General features: G+C 49.5%; 1 protein-coding gene across 5 annotated transcripts in view; it reads right to left on the bottom strand.

The window, feature by feature from the left end:
- Wbp1l (WW domain binding protein 1 like) overlaps positions 1-26,041 on the bottom strand; it is a 61,346-nt gene extending 35,305 nt beyond the window's left edge. For 2 of the 5 annotated variants that reach the window (XM_075974297.1, XM_075974294.1), the window contains exon 1: positions 25,019-25,217. Coding sequence is in view for 3 of the 5 variants with exons in the window: in XM_075974294.1 (XP_075830409.1) it covers positions 25,019-25,108 (90 nt within the window). In the remaining 2 variants the exon portion in view is untranslated. Of the gene's footprint in view, positions 1-282; positions 548-25,018; positions 25,218-25,307; positions 25,517-26,010 lie in introns of those variants that run through there. The other 3 variants (XM_075974293.1, XM_075974295.1, XM_075974298.1) reach the window with 3 other exon arrangements.
- Positions 26,042-27,534: the final 1,493 nt, after the last annotated feature.

Below are 27,534 nucleotides of genomic sequence, written 5' to 3'. Positions count from 1 at the left end.
GCCCCACTTTCCCTCACCCTTCACCGGTTTCCCTTACCAAGCTGTACACGCGGCTCACGGCTACAGCCCTAGGGTCACCCCGGGGACACTGGGGTGAAGAATATGATGGCTCTGGAGGCTGGGAGCAACCAGCAAGAAGGCTGTGTGAAAGCTGCCTGTCAGGACTGAGACACTTTCTGCCCCCTACTCGACACAGTAGGACAATAACAGCTCCCACCCGCCACCTCCACCCCCCTCCCGTCCCCAGCCAGATCAATGATCCATGTAGAACCAGTCGATTACCTGTCTAAGCCCCAAAAGGAAAGGCATCCTGAAACAGCATCGTCCACACTACCCTCAGCAACAAAGGGCTCTCCAAAGTTAAGGTCTTGGAGTGAGCATGGCCCGTGGTGGTGGTTCGGTGCTCTCAGAGCAAAGAAGAGACAGTAAACAGAGTCCTGAGACCCAGCAGGCTGCCTGCTCTCCTCACTACCTCCCCCCACCCCCGCCTGGCCCTGACCCACCCCCACCTTCTCGTGACATATCTCAGACGCAGCACAGCCCAGGCGTCTGCCAAGGGGGAAATGACATCAGATCAGGCACAGCAGAGAAACTTCAGACAGCTGCCGAGGATGTGCAGTACACCCGTGATGCCAAGACCAACCTAGAGGGGGGCCTGCTAGCTCCCCCTGCTCTGACGGGCTCCCGGCTGGCAGATAAATCAAGTCTGAGAAACTCAAGAGAACTGCACTTCTCTGCATAAGGACTGGGTCCCAAGGTGTTGTTTCTCCTCGGGGTAAGAAATTCAAGCCTGGTTACTGTCCTTCTGCAGAAACTTTTCCACCCCGCCCCAATCTTCTGTGGTAGCGCTCAATAAACAGCAGCATGGTTCGCAGTTCCCGGTTCACGGCTGTCCCCACCCTCGAGGGGCATCTCTCCCCGCTTAGGTAGTAACCCTGGCTGCTGCCTTGGGCCCCCCACTATAAGGGGAGTTTATATTTCATAAACAAACTGGGCACATCCAGGTGCCAACATCTTTCCTCACTCGTCCTACAAAGGGTACAACAAGTCCCGCCACACCCTCCAAGCTGCCAGTAACACACATCAGCTATATTTAAACCAACTCTTGGTTCAGAAAAGCTCGCTCCCTCAGATTTGCTGGGCTTCCTTTCCGGAGAAGACCAGCCGGCTTTGCCCAGGAAACAAAGACCTGATCTGACCTTTCCTGGTTGGTGCGGCGAGCCAATTCTCATCCTGAACAGCAAGCAGCACGTGGGAGCTTCCCAGGCCTGAGTCCTACACCAGAACCATCGCTAGCACAAGGTCCAGATTCGGGTGTGGGCTTGCAGAAGTGACTCTACTGGGTGTGATCTGAGACAGAATTCAGGGCCTCTCTAGATAAGGGCTCTCCCACTGTGCTATGCCACACCCCCAGCTCAGAAATGACAGTTTTCAAAGGGAACTTTGAAGTTCAAAGTCAATTTTTAGTAGCCTAGACTGCAGATCAATTGTATTTCCCTCAACTCAAGAGTCCACATAGTTCTTGTCGAAGCTTCTGCAATTGTTTTCCCTCAGCGATATGTACTAGCTGACTCATATAAACCAAGATGTCCACAAATTACCATCTCGAACTCCCACCTAGGACAAGAAATTAGCAACACACAGCACCAAGCACAGTGCGGGCCACGCATGTACCTACTCATTAGACTCCAGCCAGACACAGTGTACTTGCTGCAGGTCACAGCTGACGGTCAAGGACACAAAGACAGGAAAATGAATAAGGCGAGCAGGCTGAGCCATTACATGAGGCTCACGAAAGAACAAACCCCAACCTCACTGCTATAAGAAAAGAAGAAAAAGCTGATGTACAGAGTGGGGCCTCCATGGCTGTCTGGAGCCCAGAGAGCCACTTTAGAGCAAATTCTGTATTCTCAACACACAGTCTGCTCCGTGCTCACACACACAGGCTAAACTGCCAGACAGAAGAGACTCACGAAGACCAGTGAGACAGTTTTCAACCCCTTCCCCTCATTTCCTGTTTCCCGGCAACCACTGGGAGCCAGAAAACATGTGAGACACAATTTTACTTTGGCAAGCCAACTGCGGAAATATGTCTCGAGTCTCTCTAGCCTGTACTGACCTAACAAGACAGACGGGCACCTAGGGTTCTCGGGAAAGGTGCCAGTGTGAATGTCCCCATTTATCAATCCCACACCCACTAACTACCCACAGTGTACCTGGCAGGTACTGTCCTCAGTGCCAGGAATACGACCTTAAACAACTCCCACACCGCTCTCTGATGGGTTACAGAATTACTCTGTATTTCTTTTTGTTTGGTGGGAATGAAGGATTGGGACAGGTATCAAGTAACCCAAGCTGGCTTTGAACTCACTATTGAGTCAAGGATATCCTGAACCTCTCCCTCTCCCTCCCAAGTGCTGTGATTACAGGCTTGAGCCATCATTCCTGGTCACATTTCCTTGCCTCTCGACCCCCACTTTTGAGACAGGGTCTCATAGAGCCCATATGGCCACAAACTCACTCACCTCTGATCGTCCTGTCTCCATCTTCCTGGTTCTAGGATTAAAAGAGTCAGGGCTGGAGAGATGGCTCAGTGGTTAAGAGCACTGACTGCTCTTCCAGAGGACCCACGTTCAATTCCCAGTGCCCACATGGCAGCTCACAACTGTCTATAATTTCTGTTCCGGGTTCCAGGGAACCTGACACCCATGGCAAAACACCAATGCTCATATATATATATATGGAAGGAAGGAGAGAAAGAAAAGAAAGAAGAGAAGAGTGTACCACCACCCCTGGGTAATATGGTGGTGGGGACAGAACCCAAGACTTCCTGTACGCTAGGCAAGCTCTCTACCAATTGAGCTACGCCTGACCCCTGCATTTCTAAACCAATCCATCAATGGTGACTCGAGAAGTCAAAACTACATCAGTGTTGTATCACAGGCTAATTTCCTCCACACAAACCACCCCTCTGTGGCCGCTACTCCAGACATGGCTTCTAATCAATGGCTGTCTGGGTTCATCTTCAGGAAGATTATACGTTTCTGAGCACAGGCAGCATTTTACGCCATGGCGTCATCGCAAGACCAGCAGCAAAGGCTCTGAAGAAAAGTGCTGACGATCCTTCACACTAACCTACTTCTTGCCTCAGCCCACGGGTGACTAAGCTTCCCTAAGCAATGAGATCCGGGGGTGAGGACAGAAAAGGGGAGCTAGCTAATTCAGGCAGTCTCAGGAAGGTGAGCTCACTTTAAGCCAGGCCCTGGAAATATCACCGCAACCTAGTGACAAGTATCATTGCCACAACCCAGTCAGCTTTGGGATTTAAGAAGCGAGAGGACCACTGCTGCCAGCCTGGAGGTGGAGCTGGGAGATTCATCTCAAGTGATCCAGGCTCAGACTCCAGGAGCCAAAAATAAAGCCCTCCTTCAAGTAATCTTCGTCATCTTCCTGTCAATGCAGAATTAAATTAAATGCCGAATTTACCAACTTAAAAAAGGAAGTCACACTAACCTAGAATTAAGCAGGATTACGTTGTCAGAATGCTGTAAGTTAGCCACTGCTCATCACCCGGAGCCATGTCTGGGGCAGCCTTTGTTGACTCTACCCTCTCTCCCCAGAGAACCCTCCACGACAGCACTGCCAACGCTACCCTTTGGGTTCTGGTTAATGTCCTGTTTTAAAATACACTGCAGCACACGTATATTCTTGGCTTTCACTCTTTCATGTCGTCCACCTAAGGCTTTTGACAGTGTTTACAAAGCAACCTGTACATCTGTAACTTTTCACTCGAGCCGGTTATTTGTTGAATCCTGACCACGAGCCGGACGCTGAAACTCTACTCAGCAGCACCTTAACTCCACAAGCCCACGATGACTGACTACCTCTCTGCGGTGGCAGAAGCCAGAGCGGGTGGCATTCAGCTAGCTGGGGGAGAGCACAAGGGTTCCTTATGACACAAGAGCCAAGATACCAGAAGACCAGAGTTACCAGGGCAGGGGAGACCCCAATCAGCAGATGTGAGGCTCAGTGGCTGCCACGTGGCTATGTGCACAGATCGCCTGGCGGTACTGCTGATTCCCTTTGGAGATCACACTGGAGCTGACGGCGGTGGGTGCCACGGAGACTCAGGGCCTTGGCACCCCGTGTGGTGAACTGAGGTCTACAGGGGAAAGGACTGAGAAGATTCCTAAGAGTCTCGTTTGTTCTCGATATATCAGAGCCCATACAGGGACAAAGCTGGAGACATTCCTGGGCCTTGGTCTCCACATGACAGAACTGTCCCTGCTCCCGGGTCACGTGACCCACTGAGGTTAGACAGGAGAGCTGAGGGCTGGGGGTATCGACTTTACAGTCAAGGAATGTAGAGCAAGAATGGTGTTGTCAGACAGGACACCTGCCAGGCTTCCGGGGTGGCAGGTGCTCTGCAGACCCAAGGCAGACTCATTTCCAGGAACATGGGCAGCAAAGACCATCGAAAACCACAGGGGGCTGGAGAGTTGGCTCAGTGGTTAAGAGCAGTGGCTGATCTCCCGGAGGACCCACAACAAGCAGTAAGGAACTGTCTGAAACTCCAGCTTCGGGGTGTCTGGTGCCTCTGAGGAGACTACACTCATACACACTCCCCCATACATATAATTCAACATAAAATTAAAACTTTGAAATGGGTATGGAAAAGTTGGAATACTTAAAATACGTGCCTCGAGAAAAGTTAAGGGGGCAAAAGAGAGATATCTCCGTGCGATAAAACCATGTACCAACGGAATGATCCTGAAGCCATTATTGTGGGGAATGCCACGGGTCAGATCCCAACCCCAGACAAATATTCACCGACTGCTGCCAAGCAGTAATGCAGAGATTGCTCAGCTGCCAGGAACCAAGAATCCAGGCTTATCTGTGTCCGGGAGCTGGACAAGGGCAGACGCGTATCAGGCCTGCTGAGGCAAGAGAAGTACACCCGTGCACGGAGCTCTGAGTCACTTGGCCTGTTCCTTCCACAGAGCATCCTGAAGAGCCCGGGACTGCTCTCCTCCTCTGGGGCTTTTCAGGGAAGATGGCCGGGGAAACAGTCCTTGGCCGCAATATGTAATCACTTGTTCCTCATCAGATGACATGCAGAAAAGGAAGATTCCAGCGGCTATTGAGAGTTCCCATGTCCCAGACAGAAAAACCCAGGCCTGAGTGAAATGAGGTAAGTCATTCAAGGACGCACACCTCACAGGAGATGGAACTGGCATTTCACCCAGGCCTATGCAGCTCCCAAATGGTTTGGACACACAGAGAAATAGTATTTTGATATTAATTACAATTGTCACTGGGCTCATTTGTGATATCATGTTCAGGGTTGCCTCCAGCCACCCAGAGGAACGGAAGTGATGAAGTCAGTCTAGTCCTGGGGGACTGGTACTTTTAGCGTGTGCTGCCAAAGCAAGCAGAACGTTTAGTTACCCGGTTTGGGACAAAGACAAGCACACACCGAGACAAACACAGGCCCTGAATAATTAATAAAAGGGCTGGGTAGAAAGATCGACCTAAGGGCTACTGAAGGACAGAAAGGCACAAAGGTCACTACAAAATCATACGTCAGGTTTGTGTGGGGAAATGAGCACACAGGGCGGAGCCGAGCATGGATGCATGGAACATGTCCGAAAAAGAATGAAAGGCGGTAAGAATCAAAGCACAGGGGTACACATTTGCGATCCCAGTACTAGGGAGGCAGAGGCAGGAGGATTACCACAAGTCTGAGGTCAGCCTGGCATATACAGTGAGGTCTAGGCCAGGCTGAGCTGTCTCAAACAAAAACAAAGCCAGAAAAAAGAGAGCAGCGAAGATCAAACCGTGGCAGGGGTTGGAGGCTGACACACAGGTATGTCCAGAGTCCCTTGAGCGGTACTTCTTCCTGTGTGGAAAGCATGACAGGAGCTCCAGGGCTCTCGTTCCACTCGGGGTCCTAGGCCTATGTCCCACTGCTTTGGTTCCACTCGGGGTCCAAGGCCTATGTCCCACTGCTTTGGTTATATTTCCTTCGATATGGCCTAGGAGCTGGCTTTGTCCTAGGTGTCGGTGTTAGAGGAGCCTGGGTGGATTGTCAGCTGATTTGGGTTTTCTGAGGGAGGGTCTCACTTTGTAGCCCAGGCCACCTGGAATTCACTATGTAGCGCAGAATGCCCGTCAGTGATCCTACTGCCTCAGCCTCCCCCTAATGCTGGGATTACAGGCACAGGCTACCAGTTTGGCTTTAATCTCAGTGTTTTAAAAGAAGAAGAGAAGTCAAAGTTGCAGGAGCCAAAATTCACTGGCAACAGTTTCCACTTCTGCCACCCAACAAGAAAGTCCTGCTGGAGTGGAAAGATCAGTCTACAGGCATTCCCTCCAGGGAGGAGCATCCGCTACACTGGGTCCAGAGCTTGGGAAGCTCACACTGATACTAGGCATCACTGACAATGGACAGACTCTCCCAGGAGCTGTACCCTGAACTCCATGAAGGACAGAAAAGTCTGGTTTTGTGCCAAAACGTGGGTGTTTTTCCTTGTAAACAGTTCAAGTCTAACCGGAGAGGCAAGCAATGGAAACCAGCAGGCTGTCAGCAGACAATTCTCATGTCTCCTAACCCACACTAGAATAAAAGGGCCAGGGATGCCACACAGGGACAGAGTGCTGGCCTAGTGTATGTGAGGCCTGAGGCAGTCGGCTCCGACTCCAGAGCTGAAGGAGACAATAATAGGAGGACTGTGACAGAAACAAGGGGGGCGAGGTCACATCGACCGTGAGGTTCACACCCAGATGGGGATCCCAGGCTCCACCAAAGCCTACTTCTTTCATTTTTATGTCAACTTTGGGCAAGATAAAAATAACCAGGCGGTGGTGGTGCGCACCCTTGACCCCAGCACTTGGGAAGCAGAAGCAGGTGGATCTTTATGAGTTCAAGGCCAGCTTCATTTACAAAGTGAATTCCAGGTCAGTCAAGGCTACACAGAGATACCCTGTCTCGGAAAAAACAAAAATAAATAGATATGTAGGTAGGTAGGTAGGTAGATATGTAGGTAGGTAGGTAGCTAGATAAGATATGTAGGTAGGAAGATAGGTAGGTAGATATGTAGGTAGGTAGATATGTAGGTAGGTAGATATGTAGGTAGGTAGGTAGATATGTAGGTAGGTAGATATGTAGGTAGGTAGGTAGGTAGGTAGATAGATAAGATATGTAGGTAGGAAGATAGGTAGGTAGGTAGATATGTAGGTAGGTAGATATGTAGGTAGGTAGGTAGATATGTAGGTAGGTAGATAGATATGTAGGTAGGTAGGCAGGTAGATATGTAGGTAGGTAGATAGATAAGTAGGTAGATAAAAAGTAAATAGGTGATGATGTTGTACCCTCCTTGGTGAACATGCAGCCGCAATGATGCTAACCCAAGGGCTTACATCAGCTCAACCTAAAGCAGCCCTGGTGGTAGATCCCAGCGTCTGGAGACAGCATCTTAATGGTATTCCACTCACTTGAGGCACTGCCCTTCTAGATCCCCCCCCCCCCAGCTTATCTCCTCCTTTAAGGTCTAAGCAACTTGGGGGCAAAAATGTGTTCTTTTTAGTTTTTGATAAAGTCTCATGTAACTAGGTTTGGTGAGAGTCTGTGTCTCAACAAAATAAGGCAGAGAGAGAGAGCAACTGACGAAGACACCCAAGCTCAACCTGTGAGCTCCACATGCACACACACACAAGTGCACGGGCACACACACATATACACACCACACACAGGAAGAAAGGAAGGATGGATGGAAGAATCCACCCTAAAGAGTGAGTGCTGGGAACATTTTCCTGGCCACAAGAATCCAACAAACCACTACCCGATCAAGAGAGAAACTGAGCTGAGCCAGGGTTCAGCAAATTTGATGAAGGGGCTGGAAAACCCTGTGTATGTACCTGTTTATTATTATTATTTGGTTTTTTTCCCCATAGTCCTGTGTAGCCCAGAGTGGCCTTAAACTCGCCACTTAACAGAGGACGACCTTTATTTCCCTCCACCCACCACCACCTCGCAGGATTACAGGTTGCAGGATTACGGGCTTGCGCCACCGTGTGGTCTTGCGCTTCGCAAGATTACAGGCTTGCAGGATTACAAGCTTGCACCACCGCATGGCCTTGCACCTCGCAGGATTACAGGCTTGCCCCACCATGTGGCCTTGCGCCTCACTATCTGCAAATCTCCAATTTCTCAGCTGAGGAATTACACGCACTTAAACCATCTCAGAGGCGAAACTCCCTTTCTCACGGTAGTACCAGAACATGAGCTAACTTCCTCACACGATTTTCCATGATGTGGAAAAAGGGTGAAGCTACTTGGTCCTCATCCAGTAACGATTAGCAATACCTGGAGGTGACCTTTTAGTATAAGGGATGGTAAAATTAAATAGGGTCAAACTGGAAGCATAGTTTAAGGAGCCCCGCGCCTTCCCTCAATTCCTGGATCTTACACAAATGATCTATTACACACACCTTCTTGCAAAGGATGCTTAGCTTTGTGTCACATGATACCCTGCCTAACCCTGTATTTCCAATTCACTTAAAAAATACCTTCAGCAGCCAGGCAATGGTCGCGCACACCTTTAATCCCAGCACTCAGGAGGCAGAGGCAGGCGGATCTCTGTGAGTTCGAGACCAGCCTGGTCTACAGAGCTAGTTCCAGGACAGGCTCCAAAGCCACAGAGAACCCTGTCTCGAAAAACCAAAAAAAAAAAAAAAAAAATACCTTCAGCAGGGGTCCAGATTATGAAAAGGGCAGGAACAGTCAGTCAGCCAGGCTTTCTTCCCAAAGCTTAGGGGAGAGGGCTCAAAGTGTCTTTTTTTTTACTACATTTACATATGTGCCCACTGAGTCCAGAAGTCTGTAACTGGAATTACAGACAGCTGTGAGCCACCACGTGAGTGCTGGGAATCAAACCTGAGTCCTCTGCTAGAGCAGCCTGTGCTCTGACCACGGGCGTCTCTCTGGCCTCCAGAAAATGCCTCTGAAAATGCATTCCCATTTCAAAGAGTGAAACAGATTAGCAGGTGCCAACTTCGTCACCTTTACACACACACACACACACACACACACACACACACACACACACACAGCTCTTCAAGGCCAGACTCTTGAGAAAACTCTTCCAAGGTCCCTGTGTTCGAAACAGCAGCAAAGGTACAGCTCCCCACGGAACACACCCAGCCACCGTGCTTCCTTATGAGGAACTCAAGCAAGCCAAGAGAACACAGAGAGTCAACTCAACGAAGACAGACGTCAAAATGCAGAAGCTACTTTCACGCCCATGTCAGCAGCAGGAAGGAACAGGATGTTACTCGTCCCCACTAGCCAGAGGGGACAAGAAAGGTCTGAAGATGTGCAGTGACCTAGATCTGGACTCAGGATGGCTGAGTGAAGGGACAGAGGTCTCCCGGTGGGGCTCCAGTGACTGATGTCCCAGAGACCTGCCTTTAAACTAGACTACGTCAGGGAAGCTTTGACATGAACCTGGACCGGCTAACCTCTCTGGGCCATGAGCAGTCCAGAGTTAAGGAGCCTGTGAGGCTGCGTCAGAAGGAAGTTGTATTTCCTTCCCAGCTACTGGCTATCAGAAACTAAGTGGAGGATGAATGTGAACTTCAAATTTAAATTTTTTTTTAATTTATTAGGCATGTACAATGTTTGCCTACAGGTATATATGTGCACAATATCCATTCCAAGGGCCCAGGGAGGTGAGTAGAAGGAGCTCGAGTCATAGAGCTGTGAGCTACCATATGCTTGCCGGAACATGAACCCAGGTCCTCTCCTAGAGCAATAAGAGCTTTTAACCACTGAGACATCTCTCCAGCCCTGAACTTCACATTTTTGATGCGAGGAGCCTGCACGCAAGTTGCTACTGATGCTCTGGGTGAAGTGTGGAGGGGTGGTGTGGTCCAAATCAATGGCGGGAGCCACAAGTAAGCTTTGTCCATGAAGCAGGATATCCTGACCCAGCCAAGGGCACCTGCGGTTGAGGAAGGAATATTCCTGTTATAGATCACAGGCGACTGGAGACAGAAAATGTGAACCTAGAGATGCGGTGGAGGCCAATCTGAGTGCTCTCAACTTGATGAGGCAGATCTGGGTAAGATGACCACGCCCTCTCATCTGAGATCCAAAAGAGCTGACAGAATCTGAAAACTTTTTAGCCTCTCTAAGAATGATATCAGGCCCGGTGGTAGTGGTGCACACCTTTACTCCCAGCACTGGAAGCAGAGTCAAGAGGATCTCTGTGAGTTCAAGGCCAGCCTGGTCTGCAGAGTGAGTTCCAGGACAGCCAGGGCTACACAGAGAAACCCTGTCTCAAAAGAACCAAAGCACAGACCCAGCATCTCCTGCCGCCTGTGGCCTGCGACACAAACACCAGCAGAGCTCTCTGAAGAATGAACACACTAGGAGAAAGCAGGGTGAGCCGACAGGATCCGCTCAGTTTTCTGCTAAGAGAAAGAAGGCAGACAAGAAAAACGCCAGAAACCGACCACATCAAGAGGTGCCAGCTGTCCTCACTCTGAGAGCATCAACCTAAGCACAACCAAAATCAGGAACTGTGGCTCAGTGAAACTGCCCAGCAGGTTAACAGCGTTTGCCGCACAAGGCGACCGAACAGCCTGAGTTCAACCGCTGGAATCCAGAGCCAACTCCTGAAAACTGTCCTCTGACCTCCACACGCATGCCACAGCATGTGTGTGCCCACACATTCCTATACGCACACAAATATAATAATAAAAAATAGCAATAACAATAATAACAAAGATGGGGCTGTAGATGGCTCAGTGGTTAAGAGCACTGGCTGTTCTTCCAAAGGACCTGGGTTCAATTTCTAGCAACCACATGGCGGCTCACAACTATATGGGTATCTAACCCCTCTTTTGGCTTCTGTGGACACAAGACACACCTGGCATACAAACATAGGTACAGGCAAACAGTTATACACATAAAATAAATAAATCTTAAAAACAAAAATAAGCCAGGCGGTACTGGCGCATGTCTTTAATCCCAGCACTGGGGAGGCAGAGGCAGGTGGATCTCTGTGAGTTCAAGGCCAGCCTGATCTACAAGAGCTAGTTTCAGGATAAGCCCAAAGCTACAGAGAAACCCTGTCTCAAAAATTTAAAATAAAATAAAAATAAAAAGAAGCACGAAGCCCCTAGGATCCCTTTCCGACCACCCGCTAGCAGCACCATTAGCTCTGGCGCCCTTCCGTCCCATCTGTCTCAGCAGTGTGGCCGTGTGCCACGAGGGACCAGGAGGTACAACCCAGGCTTCTAGAGAGCTGAACGAGGAGAGAAGCTGCTAGTGGTGGTCTCTTCACGTCCACACATCTCGCTGACCATTGGTGCAATCTCAGACGAGAAATCCTTTCTACAGCATCAATGGAGGGGAGAGTCTGGGTGAACCGTCCACATCACACAGTAAGCAAAGGGTGAAAGGGGAATCTGTGTCAAAGGGAAGGGGTGGGTCTGGTTGGGGGGGTCACTATGACCCAAACTAGACCTGCTTAGGGGGAAACTGAGCCGCTGCTGCGTGCTCAATGCCAGGCACTACCTGAGAGGCAAGGCGCTCAGCTCTCTAGGTCTAGACCACATAGTGAGACTCTGTCTTAAAAATCAAAAACCCAGCTCCAAAGCCACAGAGAAACCCTGTCTCGAAAACAAAAAAAAAAAAATCAAAAACCCAAACAGACAGAGAAGCTGAAGTTAGAAGAGCATTTCTGATAAAAACAGAACTGAGAAATCCAAAACAATTGCTTATGAAAACTAATAATTCACATCATGGGCTCAATTCTGTAATACAATTTTTACTCCTAGCTCTTAAATTCTCATACACAAGATCCTCTCCTGCTACATTAATGAATTATTGATGAATTATTGTCCATCTCTTGGGATATGATGGGATATAATGGTTACACTGAATGACAAACTCGTACCTTTCTAAAAAAAATGTCCAACTTACATATTTGGTAAGAGTTGCAGATTTCCTAACTGCAGGCCTCTACAGAGGCATAACTGTTAGTTTATGTCTGTCCTTCTCCAAAAGAGACAAACTTCTCTGGCCACGCAGACCTTGAATCACAGAAAGGGTTGTGTTGGCGCTGCCCTGGGCAATGCTGACAGAGGGAGACAGAGACACGGCCTCTAAGGAGCATGCGCAAGGAGCTCGGCTCAGTTCCCAGTGCTGGGGAAGAGTGAGGAGGCCCAGAGAAGTTAGATAGCCCTGGAGCCAGAGCCTAAATGGTGGCTCAGCCACGTCTGCAATGACCATCGGAGGTGGCTGGAATCACTGTCCCGTCTAGCAGATAAAGGAACTTAAGCTGGACAAAAGACTGGATGTTTTTCTTCAAAAGAATTACACAAATGACCAGCGAAGAACATGGAAAGGGCTGCAGCAGAATGCTTGCCTAGCACATGTGAGGTCCTAGGTTTGATTCTCAGCCCTGGAAAAATAAAAATGTACAGAAGCAACTTCTCCACAGCAATCAACCAAAACAACCGGCAAAAGTCAACACCACTAGTCACTAGGAAGATGCAAATCAAAACCTCAGTGAGAAACCGTCACACCCCCCTCTGCCATGGTAAAGCAAAACAAAACAAAATAACCCACACGTTAGCAAGTCTTGCAAGTAATGAGAGACATTAGAACCCCCATCCACAGCTGCTGGGGGTGTGAAGAGATGCAGCTGCTCACCAAGGGCCTGTCCAGCTCTCCAAAGTTAAACATAGTCCTCTACAACACATGATCCAGCCGCTCTGCTCAGATTATCCAACGCAAGTTTTGAAAATTTCCTAAAGACTTATATATACCAAAGGTCATTGCAGCACAGCTCAGACAGCTCAAACATCAGCTGACGAATGCCAAACAAGCATGGCGTGTCAGGAGCTGCACATGTATGGAATTCCCAGAGAATAGAGATATTTAAGTAACAGCCTGGAGTGGTGGCACATACCTTTGATCCCAGCACCCTTTCTGAGGCAGAAGCAGGCGGATCTCTGTGAGTCTGAGGCCAGCCTGGTCTACATACAAATTACAGGGCAGTCAGGGCTACATAATAGAGAGATCCTGTCTAAGAAAAAAAAAAACAAACAAAGTAGACAAGTAACAAAAATAAAACACAGTACAGCAATACAGAAGAATATTAGTGGGTCATCAAAAGGCAGGAAGGTCGGAAACATGACAAAGCAAGGACGCCGTTGTCAACTCCATGCTGAGTAAGAAGAACTAACTATAGAAAGTCACGTGGTGACTCTTCGCCCCCTTCCTTGAGACAGGGTCTCCTGTAGCCCAGGTTGAGCTGGAACTTGCTGTGGAGCCAAGGGTGACTTTGAGCTTCTGATCCTCCTGCCCTCCACTCTGAGTACTGGGATTTCAGGCATTCACCACTACGCTGTGGCTGGGATGGATCCCAGGGCTTTGTACATGCTAGGCAAGCATTCTACCAACAGCAATGTCCCAGGCTCTGAGAGTTCTCTCCGAGGTGAGGAAAAGGTTCTGAAATTCAGGTAACAGTGACAGTGGCCCAGTGTTATAAATAAATTGAAATCTGCTTTCCGTTAGGCTGAGCCTCTGAAGGTGAGATGGCCCTTGCCACCAGCCGGTCTACTCCAGTCTCCCAAAGCCACAGCTGTCACTCTTGTACATATGCTCAGATGACCAAGAAATAAGATACCAGGTAAGATCTCTGTATGAGTTCAAGGCCAGTCTGGTCTACACATCGAGTTCCAGGCCAGCCAAGACTACACAGTGAGACCCTGTCACAAAAAGCTATAAAGGGAGGGAGAGAAGGAGGGAGGAAGGGAGGGAGGGAGGGAGGGAGGGAGGGAGGGAGGGAGGGAGGAAGGGAGGGAATAAAAATAAAAACCCGCTGGGCAGTGATAGCACTAGCCTTTAACCCCAGTACTTGGGAGACGGAGGCAGGCAGACAGACCTCTGGAGTTCGAGGATAGCCTGGTTTTACAGAGTTCTAGGACAGCCAGAGTTGTTACACAGAGAAACCCTACCTAGAAAAACCAAAACGAATAAATAAACAAAGCAGGAAAACACACGCTGGAAAAAACGCTTCTCCTCTGATATGCACAGGCCGTGGGGACCGAAACATTCCCCGAGTTAAACAAAACAGTTTTCTAATTCCCCCACTGTGGAAGGCACTGGGGGCCCTGTGCTCAAAGATTCCACTAAGAGAACCAGGAATATTAAGCACACAAGGTTGTCCCTTCAATTCACAACCTGTTAGCAGTCCAGAAGTCTGGGAGGGGCTAAAGAGCCTCGTGACCAGGACCTATCCTCCCCCAGACTCTTACCAAGAATTTGTCAATTTACAGAACCTATTTTAACGGAAGGTGTCCCATGTGGTCAATCTATAGAACCCATCTTTATGGGAGACGTCACGTGTACTTTACAAAGAGTTTCAATGCAGTGGAGTCTTACTGTGCGCACGGGATCTAGTTAATCATCACCAAGAAGTTTTCACCAAATTGTGCTGAGCTTAAATACGCCTAATAAATTAGCTGGGGTCAGACTCCCCAAGTTTGCACTAACACTGGCTACTGGTCATATCACAGGAAACTACCTTCCTGACTCTGGCAGATGACAACTCCCACCCCACCCCGACTCCACTGACATCAAATCCTGGGTATATAGAGAAGTCTCAAGGCGTGCCCAAGGAAGGCTACCACTGAGCAGTTGCTATATGGCAGGCACCGCTATGTTTCACAAGCATTGCCTATAAGCACTAACGCCCACTATAAATCCAAAAGCAGGATGCTTATTATCCCTGTTTTATAGGCAAGGAAGCCATGTTAATTAGCTCAAAGTTCTACGGCTCATGGGGTAGAGCTCTGAGGCAGGGGGTCAGGCTCCCTCAGCACTGCTGCTTCCAAGCGTCCCCATATCTTTGACGAGCACACAAAAAATGCTTGGAGTTGGGAATGGTGGCTCATGCCTATAATTCCAGGACTTGGAAGCTCGAGGCAGCAGGACTGTCAGAAGTTCAAGGCCAGCCTGAGCCAAGAGTGAAACTCTGAAGGAATAGGGGAAAGAGGGAAAAAGAGAGGGGGGTCAGAGAAGGCCTTGGTGACATACTGGGGGGAAGGGAACACACAGACTGACTTGTGGCCACTGGAGCCAACCCTCACTCCCCTAAACCACCTGCCTACCATCATTCAAGGACCACGGAACACTTCCTTAGCACCTAGGCAGGCATATCTTAGCCTTCAACTACAGGCTTGCTGCCCTTGAGTGAACCTTGTTCCCTATTCCTGGGAACTGCGGGCAGAGGACACAGAGGACGGGAAGGAGGCTGGAGCTAAGCAAACAAGATACAGATGAGCTTCTGAGGAAGTGGACTGAAATGGCCTAAAGCTGCCAACACCGACAGTCTGGGAGAAGAAGCGGACCTTCCACACATGGGGTAACGACCCTATGTGCACCCTGTTGGTGGGACTATCAATAGGGAGTTTTAAATGCACCCTATAGCCAACCCTATCGTTCTGACTTGTGTCCAGGACAAACACACAGAGTGGAGCATGGTGCTCTCCAGAGTGGTTACGCAAAGCGAGAATATACGGCACCCTAAAACATCAGAGATGGTCCAGTCGGTGGGGCACTTGCTGTGTAAGCAGGAAGGCAGAGTTTGAATCTCCAACACACCCCTAACTTCACTATATAAATTATTAATATATAAAACTCACTATTTATGCAAATTACTATACATGTGGTCCTTGATAAAAAGATTAGGTGGGTGATATAAAAGGGTGGCTCCAATTGCCACAACTAAGCAACACCTCTCCCACCTCCCCCAGCAAGGCCCCCTGGCCCTTCCTATCTTTCTTCCCATATACATTGATAAATATGTTTTGGAGGCAAGAAAGGTACTAAACAGACACCAAAGCACTCTTCTACTTTTTGCTTTATATCTTTTTGGATTTCTGTATTATCTTCCATTGTTATGAGCACGGGCTGTTCTGCAGAATTAAACCCATCAGTATAAGAGAAAGGGTCTCTAAAGCTCAGGAGAAAGCAGTGAGCTCCTCTCTAGGGAGAGTAGGCTGCTGGCAACCACAACGGACCTCAGGCCAAACAGGATGGTACCAGCTTCTCTGTCCCCACCGCCTGCAAGTACAGCAGGAGGATCTGTAAACTCAGAGAGAAATTACTCCATAAACAAGAATGGAGCAAGCTGGCTGAACTGGTCACCCTAGTCAGCTCTGTATTCTGGTCCCAAAGAATTACAGTGGCCCTGCATCCTGATGCTGAGTCCCCTGGTAGCTGCATCCCCAAAAGCACCTCAAGAACTAAAAGGGTAGATCTGATCAAAAAGCTTCCAGCCTTCTGTTTGGTCTGCATTTGGTCAGACTGCAAGGTAGAATCTTAGAGGAAAGTTGGGCCGAATTGGCGCCCACCTTCAAACTCAGCACTCGGGAGGCAGAGGCAGGTGGATCTCTGCGAGTTCGAGGCCAGCCTGGACTATACAGTTAGCGAGTGCCAGGTCAGCCAGGGCTGTGTAGAGACCCTGTCTCAAAGCAAACAAAAATTTTAGATGAACAAGATAAATTGGGGGATGGCACGCCGAAACTAGCGTGTGGTCACGTGTAAAACGTGATCACTTTCTCTGCACACAAAGGCTTCCAAGCTGGAAGACTATGTAATAAATGAGAGTTACAACACACGGCGCTTCTGGCTAGATATCTGAAAATCAAACCAGACGTGTTTTTCTAACTCTATTCTGGGACCCGCCCTTCCAAACCACAGGATTCTTGTGCCAGCTGACACTTTCCGCCTTTTCCAAAACAACTTGTAAAAGTTCAAGTCTATAAAATTCCTAAGATCTTGAAGCAAAACAGCTTTGGCATCATGCCAGCAGTGGAATGGGGGAGACACGGTACAGAACTCCCCAGCTCTCCTGGGGTGGCGGTGCATGCTTTCCATCCCAGCACTCGGGAGGCAGAGGCAGGAGGATCTCTCTTAAGTCTGACGCCAACCTGGTCTACACAGTTACATAGTGAGTTCCAGGTCAGACAGGGATACACAGTGAGACCCTGCCCCCCCCAAAAAAAAGAAAAGAAAAAAAGGAAGAGGAAAGTATAGTGTGGATAAGAAGAAAGCCAAAAGTAAACACAACTGAGTTGAGAATGTCACTGGGAAACCAGAGTCCCCGAGCCCCACTCCCTGCAGGGCCGGTTATTAGAAGTCTGAGGTGACCTATTTTAATCCCCACATTAAGAGTTCCCAAAACTGGCTCAACAGGCCACGGGATTCAATTGGATGGGATTCTCTTCCCCTTGCTGACCTCCCAAGTTGCAGAGCTCTGGCTTTAACTGTGTTTGTTTGTGGTTTCCACATGTACACTTGAGGCCAGACTCAGCTCCGCCTAGTGGGACTGAAAAGCCCGTCTGCAGGGATCCCGCAGGTCCTCAGCCGCCACTGTTCCTGTGACTCTGTGCAATCAAACAAGGGACTGGGGGTCCCAACAGCATGCAAGATGGAAAATGGACCAGACCACTGATGGTCACACAAATTAGCACTGGTCAAGAACTAAGGCAAGCAATGGAGACTTCTCTCAGGGGCATGGCTGACTAGACACTCAAAAAGCAGTTGGGATTCTAAACCCAAAGCCATCCAAGGTGCCCAGAACGCCCATCAAGTCTTGCCTGCAGGTCCCAATCACAGACTAGCTGCATCCCCAGGCCTGAATGCAGGTTCTCCTTTAGACTCAGCCGAAACCCAGGACATCTGGCCTCCCTTGCGGCAGGAGCCGAGATCACTCAACAGTTTCCACAGACTATATATAGTGTGCCTAAGAACAAACCAGTGGTCCTATGGCCAAAGACGAGCCAAGCCTTGGAGTGGAGAAAGGAAAAAGTTCTAAAGCCATGACTCAGTCAGACTTGGTTATGGAACCGTAGAGGACACTGAGAAAAGGAAGTAACTGGCCATGGGGCTTTCACTGCGGCAAAACCAAATTCTGTTCTTAAACCGAAACCGCAAGGGCAGATCAAAGCAAGAGGGAAGAAAGTTCAAGACGGGGTGAGTGGGAGGTGGGGGGGCCATCACCTGCTCACTGAACCCGAGACCACAGACTGTTTCATCCAGATGTTTGATGTTGGCTGACTGGTGGAGGGCATCACTGACTTCACGGCCACCACGTCAGTGCTCTAAACTGCCCTTCTAGAACCTACCACCAGGACAAAAAGAAGGCTCAGTGGGAAGAAGGACCCACCTGGTAGGAGACTTCTATGAGTGGCCTGCACACACACACACACACACACACACACACACACACACACACAGTAGACAACTCAGTAAATCAGCAAAACCTGCAGCAGGCAGGCCGTCCCAAGCTGCTCCTCTTGGTAAGGGGCCTAACCTAAACTGTGGACAGCAGATGCTGAGCCTAGAGGGTTTCCACCTCCGGCCAGACCATCTCCTGGCTGCAGGGCGCTGTCTTGAGCAGCGTGAGATGGCTTGTGTACACCTGGGTCTCACATATGGGATGCCAGCCACACTCTCAACACATCTCCAGACACTGGCAAATGCCCTCTGTGCAAAGTGACTCTTAGCGGAGAATCGTGATTTTAAAGCTGCAGACGCACCACGAACGGTGGTCTACACAGACAACCGACAGGAAAGACTAACTCCAGACCTGGGTCCCTCGAGACAGGTGCCACTAGCGTGCCAACTACAGTGCACCCTGCAGACCAACAATAAGAACGACAGCGATGAGGGTTGCTGTCATGTTTAACCACTAAGTGCATTCTAAGAGTCTTTCTATATATGGGATTTTCCCCTCATAAGTCTGTGAGACACATGCTAATGTTAGTCTCATTTTGAGGGGGAGGAAACAGAGGCACAAGAATTAAGTAACTCGCTCAGTATTGTCATATTTGGAACTCAGATGGCCTGACCAAAGAGCCCATGACCCCATGACCTTCCCATGGTGTGGGGCTGTGCCAAACTCACACGCAGGAAGCTGCTAGATCACACTGCCTACTACGGAGTCAACAGCTACACGGAGCTATTCAGTGTAAAGCAAACACCGTACCACTTTGGAAAGCGGTCTGGCGGTTCCCTGAAAAGTTATCCAGATTACCAGTTGACCCAGCAGTTAGGTATCTACACGGAACTGAAAACAGAAGCCAGCATAGCGTACACTTGTAACCCCAGCACTGGGGAGACGGACGCAGGAGGGGTGCCACGAACGGCAGGCAGCTTGGCTACAAAGGGAGACCCTGTACCCAACCAAGGGCCACCAAAATGGCTCCGGAGGCAATGACGCCCACCCTAGAGCCTGGCAATCATCTGTGAGACAAGTCCTGCAGGGTGTCCTCTGACCCACCGTGCACAGGCACCCGAATGCTGTATGCTCACACTTAATAAAGGTGGGAGAAAATAGAAACATTGTGTTTATGCAAAAATGTCTATACCACTGTTCCCTGTAGCATTATCCCTAAGAGCTTCAAAGTGGAAACAGCCCAAACGACCAATTGATAAATAGATAAATATAAAATATGGGGCATCCATGCCATAGAAAGAAACAAAGAGAGTCTGAAGAAATGGCTCACTGAAATGGAACACTTGTCCTGTACCATAAGGACCTAAGTTCAAATCTCCAGCACCCACACAAAATACTGGGCAAAGTGTGAGCCTTGAAGCCAGCACTAGCAGGGGGAGTTGGGCCGATCCAAGAGTTCGTTGTCCAGTTAGCATCGCCAAGGGAAGCTTCAGCTCACGAGACTGTCTCAAGGCATAAGATGGGGGGGGAGTCCTGCTCAGGCTCCACTTATGTGTGCATGGGCACATGGACCCACACACTCCTATGTGTGTACCATACACAAACACCACACACAAAAAGAAACAAAGAATTGATACATGCTACAACACAGGGCAACTATAAAGACATCATGTTCAGTCCGGGTCCATGCTTTCTAAGAAACATACAGAACAGGAAAATCTAGGGAAAAGGAAGATGAGCCGCCGCTGAGGGCTGGTAGAAAGGGAGGCGGGACGGGGAGTGACTGCTAATTGTTAGGGGCTTCCTTCTGAGGGTGAGCAGAAGTAATGGTGACATGGTTCTACGACCACATGGAAATAGGCAATTTATTATGCAAGTTTTGTTGTTGTTTTTGAGACAGGGTCTTGTTGTGGCTGGCCTGGAACTCACTATGCAAACCAGGCTGGCTTAAAGGTGTGAAAATATCATAATAATAATAAACCAGGTGGTGGTGGCGCACACCTTTAACTCCAGCCCTCAGGAGGCAGAGGCAGGCAGATCTCTGTGAGTTCAGGGCCAGCCTGGTCTACAAAGCAAGTTCCAGGATAGCCAGGGCTACAAAGAGAAACCATCTCAGAAAAATGAAACAAAACAACAACAGAAAGATATAAAAATTAAATATGGTTACAAGTACCATAGCCAAACTACAAGCACTGAGAGGCACTGGGCAGCTACTGAACTGCACCGACCCAACAGAGGTCACTTCCAACATCACGGAGGGAGCACAGCCTTAGACAAGAGCTCCTCAGCCCTTCACCACAACTGCCAGGGTCGTCCTCTCTGCTGCACCTGACTGAACACCTGCCAGGGTCGTCCTCTCTGCTGCACCTGACTGAACACCTGCCAGGGTCGTCCTCTCTGCTGCACCTGACTGAACACCTGCCAGGGTCGTCCTCTCTGCTGCACCTGACTGAACACCTGCCAGGGTCGTCCTCTCTGCTGCACCTGACTGAACACCTGCCAGGGTCGTCCTCTCTGCTGCACCTGACTGAACACCTGCCAGGGTCGTCCTCTCTGCTGCACCTGACTGAACACCTGCCAGGGGCGTCCTCTCTGCTGCACCTGACTGAACACCTGCCAGGGTCGTCCTCTCTGCTGCACCTGACTGAACACCTGCCAGGGTCGTCCTCTCTGCTGCACCTGACTGAACACCTGCACTCGAAGCTTCCACGTGAGCCGGATGTCCCCGCCATTTCCCTACTCTCACACTCTGCCCATTTCTGATCCCGTCTCCTCCTGCACCGCGAACCCACAGCAGTCCAAACGCAGATGTCTCTAGGAAACCTTCCCTGGCTGTTCAGCCCCAGCAGAGCCCACTGCTCACCCCCTTGTCCTCGTTTGCATCTCCACTGGAGAACAACCCTTCTGGATTATAATCTGTGTGTGTGTTATCCTCCTCCCCACTCCCGATTACCCGATCCTTGAGGTAAGAGATTCTGTTCCACATCTGACGGCTTCCAGAACCTGCTGGAGTTCCAAAATGTCCACTAAATGGAATTACAACAGGAAAGTTTACAGAATGTAGGAAATGTTTTTCGATAAAATGCTCACTTTGGAATAACCTAACAGTCTACAGAAACAAGGGAAAGGGGACTAGATCCTGTAGGTCACATAGTCCTGGTGTTCTACAAGTAGTGACAGCTGACTGCCCCGAAAAGACCAGGTTCAAGGCTGGCTTGGGCTCCGGGAACTTTGCCTCCAGGTAACAAGAGAGAGGGTGTGGGGATGGAGCAGGCGTGTGGTGCTTCCTACATCCTAGTACTCAGGGGCTGAAGCATGAGCATCCCTAGAACTGCATCCTGGGGATGGAGCAGGCGTGTGGTGCTTCCTACATCCTAGTACTCAGGGGCTGAAGCATGAGCATCCCTAGAACTGCATCCTGGGGATGGAGCAGTGGATCTAAACTCAACCTAAGACATGAGAGGGAAGTGAAGCTGACGTGAAATTGAGGGGCGCAGTGAGAAAAAGCAGGAACGGGACCCATCTGAACTCAAAGTTTTTAAGTTGGCAGAGGAACTGTAAGAATGGCACCTATAGGTTGTACCCACACCACGGGCTGGACCACCTTATGGCTATAGACATTGCTACTAAAACTTCATTTTATACAACGTTGTCCGGTGACCTGGTTTGATCTAAACATCGGAAGGAAAGCAACTCCACATTATCTCAAGAATAAATTAACTGGAGGAAACAACGCCAAGGCCTTCCTGTTTGCAACTGCAGCTTTTTTATTCTTTTCAGATTCAAGGAATCTCATCTATGAGTCACGACGCCCCGTGAGAGAGTTAGCCAAAAGTTCCGAACTGTAGAAGTCCCTAGGCGGTGAACTTTCCTGGTGTGCATGGCAAGAGACGACCGTTATGAAGAGCCAGCAATGGGAAAAGACACCTATTAATACATATAGTTCATATATTCAATGTGTGTGTAGCTGTGGTACATACCTGTAACCCCAGCCCTTGCAGGCGGAGGCAGGAGGATCGCAGGAAGTTGATGATCAGCCTGGTCAACACACTGAGTTCCAACCAGTGTGACAGCTAATAAGACCCTGTCTATCTACACCCACCCACCCTCGCCATGGCCAAAACAGACCCCTACCAGGTGGCCCAGTGGGTATGGTGTTAGACTGCTAAACCCTACTAAAAAAATAAATAAATAAATAAATAAATAAATAGAAAAAGATGGCATTTGACAGGGATTCGTTTCAGAGAGGGAGATAGTGAGGTACCACATTCCACAGAGTTCAAGGTGCCACCTGAGTGACCTAGAAATAAAGGCCTGCCAGATTCCTCTGACAGATGTTCTCTGCGACAAACCAAAACCCCAAACAAAATCCCTAAATTGACTAAGCTGTGATGGATTCAGAGTTAATAATTATATTGTAACTTCCATTCCAAAGGTTAAAAACCAAAACACCAATTTCACCATAGATATCTGGTATGATTGATTGGACAGCAGGCCACGGGGGTGAAGGGGTGAGGTGGGAGTGTGCCCTGTCAGGGTGATGTGTGGAAAGCATAGGAAGGAGTGGGCAGCTCATAGCAAAACCTTTCCTTCACTACAGGAACTGTATGTAACCACACAACAGCTATGGTTAGTGCTAGCACCCAACCAAACGGAACAAAGTACAAAAGCCACCCTGGCCCCCAAGGCAGTACTGGAAGCAGCAGAAACCTAAGAAAGCAGCCTGTGAGTGACGAGCTGCATCAGAGCCTCACACTGAAGACCCTCCTCCGCATCTCGCCACCCCAGGCTCCGGGATGTGGCGGGAGGCACCGCTTTCCAGTTCTTTTCCTGAAAGAAGTGGACCAGTTCCTCCTAGCAACAGGGCCATCTCCAAAGTCTCCACATCCCTAAAGGTGATTGAATGGCTACAGGGAAGAGTCCTCAGTGACAGCCACAGAAATGGGAAGCAGGTTCATTCCAGATTCTGTTCTGTCAATACCTATTCTTGACTTCACCAGTCCTGCCAGATTATAGTTTCGATTAAGAAAACAAAGAACCCCAACAAAGGCTAAAAACTGAAGGGTTCCATCCCTAGAAAGGAACACATTCAAGGTCATATAATGAGCTCTATTTCTTTCACATATTATTTCCCAGATAAACATACTCCCCCCCACTAAGACACCGCAACAGATAAGCTGGCAAATAAATTGTAGAACACACATAAAGGGGTGTATTATTTTGTCACGATGTAGATGAACCCCAGTATGTGAGAGAGATCAAATACCAAGGGCTCCACATTCTGGAGCATTCCACTACACAGAATATCCTGAACAGGTAAATGCACAGAGGCGTTGCAGACCACAGGTGCAGACCACAGGTGGTCCAGAGCTGGGGCCAGGGGCTAGGGTGGAGATGGGGAGTGACTGGTGAGCGGAACAGGCTCTCCTCTGGGCTGCACAACACCGGGAACGTACTAAATGCTGCTGGCCGCTTGGCTTTTAAACTCTTCATTTTGTTGTGTGAATTTCAACTCTCTCAAAAACCTATCAAACCCCAGAACTTGGGTGGCTGACGGAAAAGGACCTCGAGTTCAGGGCCAGCCTGACCTACATAGCAAGGTCCCGTCTCAAACAAAACAAAACACAATCATCTGTGAGTTTTGTTTTTTGTTTTAGGGAGAGGACACTCAGGAGCAAAACAAGATCCGTCTGAGAGAGGCCGTCCTTAAGCTCTAAGGGAGAGGTAAAGTATTTTGCTAGCAATTTCTGCTCTTCATCAAAACATGAAGCTAAGTGTTAAGCTGTACAGGCTGTCCCCGCTGTCAGTGCATGTGAATGCTTTTCTGGAAAAAAATAAAATAAAAAAGACAATGAAGGGAAGAAAGGGAAGAGAATAAAACGACAGAACCTTTGCCAAATTTGACAGAGGAGGGGTTGGTTCCCCTACTGCACCCCACCCAATCTGGCACCAAGACTGAGGCTTCAATTAGGGTTTCGAAACGCAGCCTGAGCTAGAATCAGCGCAAGCAAGCTTCCCTGCCTGGACAAAGAGCAAGCCACCCAGCAAGAAAAGCTAGGGTGCTCCATTTGCTGCAGATACTGGCATTAGAACCACCCTCTGCTCAAAGGCCTTGAGCTGGCTCGGATCAGCACCAGTGACCTGTTCTAACCAGGGCAGTCAGCCTAACGGCGTGGCTCTCACAGCTCAGACGTGCCCCTCCTCCTGAGGGGTTCCACTCCACTGCACCCTCCTACCTTCCAAGAACCCTGTCTCCAACAGCAGGCCACCAACGTGCCATGCCTTACAGCACTAAAAATAGAGCCAAGATGCTCAGAACTTTCCTTTGTCCGGCCTGAAATAAATATCCTGCTGGGCCCTTCTCCCTCTGGGGCCAGCTCTGTAACCTGGGATCCCTACACACACTGGTGTGCACACAGTCTCTGGCTCCTGACTCCACTGCGGAGCTAGAAATGAGCCCCATATGCGCCAGTGTGCACCGATATCCAGCATAGTTCCTCCAGCGAACCTACCAAAGCTGCCCTCTCAAAAGACCCTCAAGTCGCCTGGCACCATTGCCTCTGCCATCTTTCTGACATCCAAATCGTCACAGGTGTCCCTCAGCTAAACACCAAAGCCCCCTTCGCCCTGTCCAAGCAAGGCATGGGCGTTCCTCTCGACAACACTCAACTCTTTGCAAACAATCCTCCTTGAGACCCCCTCCTGCCAGGCCTCGACCACCCCGGACCCCCGGGCTGGCTCAGACGCCCTCCCCTTACCTGCGGGGGCTCAGCCCTGACTGACAGGGGGCTGGGCAGCGCCTGGAGGAGCAGGAGCGCCATGCCACCCAGGAGCCTTCTCCTCTCCATCCCCCTCCTGCTCCTGCTCCTCCGCCACGGCGCCGCCACCCCTCCTCCTCCCTCTCTTCTTCCCTCTGCTTCCTCCTTCCCTTCTTTTCCTGTTTCGCTCTCCCCTCCCGCTTCCGGCTCGGCTCCACCCCGCCCCAGGCCAAATGCCCTCCCAGATGCGGAGGACGGTCTCCAGCTCCCGCGCCTCATTGGCTCGTACCTTTCGGCCATTGGTCCAGAGAGCTGTGCGTCTAGTTCTAGTCCCAGCCCGCCTCGTGCTGGGTGATTTAGCCAATGAAAAGTGGGAGGAAGCCGGGCCATCTTGAATGCTGCGAGCTGCATTAAAGAGCAGTGCGCCCCCGCCCCGCAGAGTGGCGGAAGTAGCTAGAGCTGGGGACGAGACCATCCAGATGCATCGAAGAGGCTTGCCTGTGTAGCCATTTTGAGTGTGGCGGAAGTGTTAGGTTCCCACAGTTAGGGGGTGGGATAAGGAAAAGGGAAAAAAAAGAGGTGGTAAGGTATAATGATTCTAAAGGGTACTTCTAAAGGGTAAAACAATTGCAGCCTGGAATTTTCTGGGGCCCTTTGTATTAAAGTACAGGCATCCCTATTATCAGGATGCCTTTTCCAATCCCACTAACCAAGGAGCAGCTCAGATCCATTCGAATTCCCTATTCTACAGTAATTCTATTAGAGACAGTGCTTTGCCATCCCTGTTTTAAGGACAAACCTCTAATGACTCGGAAACAGCTCTGATACCCACCACTCATCGCTTCAGCCTTGCTGTCTTCCAGCTGAATGAAAATGGCTCTCTATGCCCTGCAGAGTAGCTAGTTCTCCACCTCCTCAAATCCCATCCACATTACTGGTCCACACAAACCCAAACATGACTACATAGCAGCTTCACCCTTGACAATACTCACCCAGCTGGGTGGGGGATGTCCGGCTCTGTGGTAAATGGCTTGCAAGGCCTTGAGTTCAGTCCACGGGGTGAGCCACAAGAAAAAAAGAAAGGGAAGAGATATAGGGAGGTAAAGAGGAAAGGAAAAACAAAGACTAGACTTTAGCTGGCACACACCTTTAATTCCAGCAGAAGCTGTGAGTTCAAGGCCAGCCTGGTCTACAAAGTGAGTGCTAGGACAGCCAGGGCTTCGTTTCCCTGTCTCGGGAGCAAACACTATGGAAACAGGCATGCCAGGAGACTTGAAGATGTGGAAAGCTAAGGAAAGCTGATCATTACAGAGAATACAGTGAGAACATTTTCTCAAGTTCTGATGTTGCTTTTCCACTTTGTGGAATTGAAAAGCTGCAGCCAAGTCTCCCATTTTGAAAAAGCTGCTGGGGGGACTGGAGAGATGGCTCAGAGGTTAAGAGCACTGGCTGCTGTTCCAGAGGTCCTGAGTTCAATTCCCAGCAACTATATGATGGCTCACACCATCTATAATGAGATCTGGTGCCCTCTTCTGGCCTGGGGGCAGACAGAACATTATACATAATAAATATATCTTTAATAAAAGAAAAAAGCTGGCTGGAAAAGACTTTCCTGCTCATGTAACAGCCAACATCAAACTTCCCCTTATAAATGGAAGGAACCCTGTAAACATGCTAAGCAGAGAAGCCCAAAACAGAAGGCCCATAGTGTGATCTGATTGGAAGGGGAGGGGGCTGAGAGCCTGAGGAACTGCTAATGAACTTGGGGTTTGGGGGCGGGAGGAGGGATAATAGAAGTATTCGGAATTAGTGGCAACAACGCTGCAACTTGGTAACTGGAAATTACTAAATCATACAATTTTTTTGTTTTTGTTTTTCAAGACAGGATTTCTCTGTGTAGACCAGGCTGGCCTCAAACCCAGAGACCTGCCTGCCTCTGCCTCCCCGAGTGCTGGGATTAAAGGTGTGTGCCACCACTTCCCAGCTTTAAACCATATAATTTAAAAGGATGAATTTGGCCAGGTGTGGAGGTGCACAGCTGTAATCTCAGCATTCACAAGTCCGAGCTGACAAGTAAGAGTCCAGGATAGCCTGGGCTCCATCCCAGAGAAAACATAGTTTCATGGTATGTGTGCTCCATTTTACATTTTAAAATGGGTGTGAAGCTAAATTGCAGCGGCAATCTTCACATCAAGGATGCACTATCTTCTGGAGCAACCAGCATTACCAGGAAATGAGCACACCTGCACGCTCCCAGGCTCCACCTGCAGGACTGTAAACTGGGGCGAGCCTTTGTGCTTGTGTTTGCTCAGCATCTTCAGGTGACCATGGTATACGTTTTTTTCTCTTTTGAGGCAGGGCCTCTCTGTTGCATTGGCTGGCCTGGAATGTGCTATGTAGAGCAGGATAGGCTCAGACTCACGAAGATCCACCTGCCTCTGCTTTCCAAGTGCTGGAATTAAAGGTTTGCCCAGCCGGGTCTACTATATGTTCCTAACAGCCACAGCTGCAGGATA

The sequence above is a fragment of the Microtus pennsylvanicus genome, chromosome 5, assembly GCF_037038515.1.
Source record: "Microtus pennsylvanicus isolate mMicPen1 chromosome 5, mMicPen1.hap1, whole genome shotgun sequence".
NCBI classification, from domain to species: domain Eukaryota; kingdom Metazoa; phylum Chordata; class Mammalia; order Rodentia; family Cricetidae; genus Microtus; species Microtus pennsylvanicus.
This window is presented reverse-complemented; position numbering and strand designations above follow the sequence as displayed.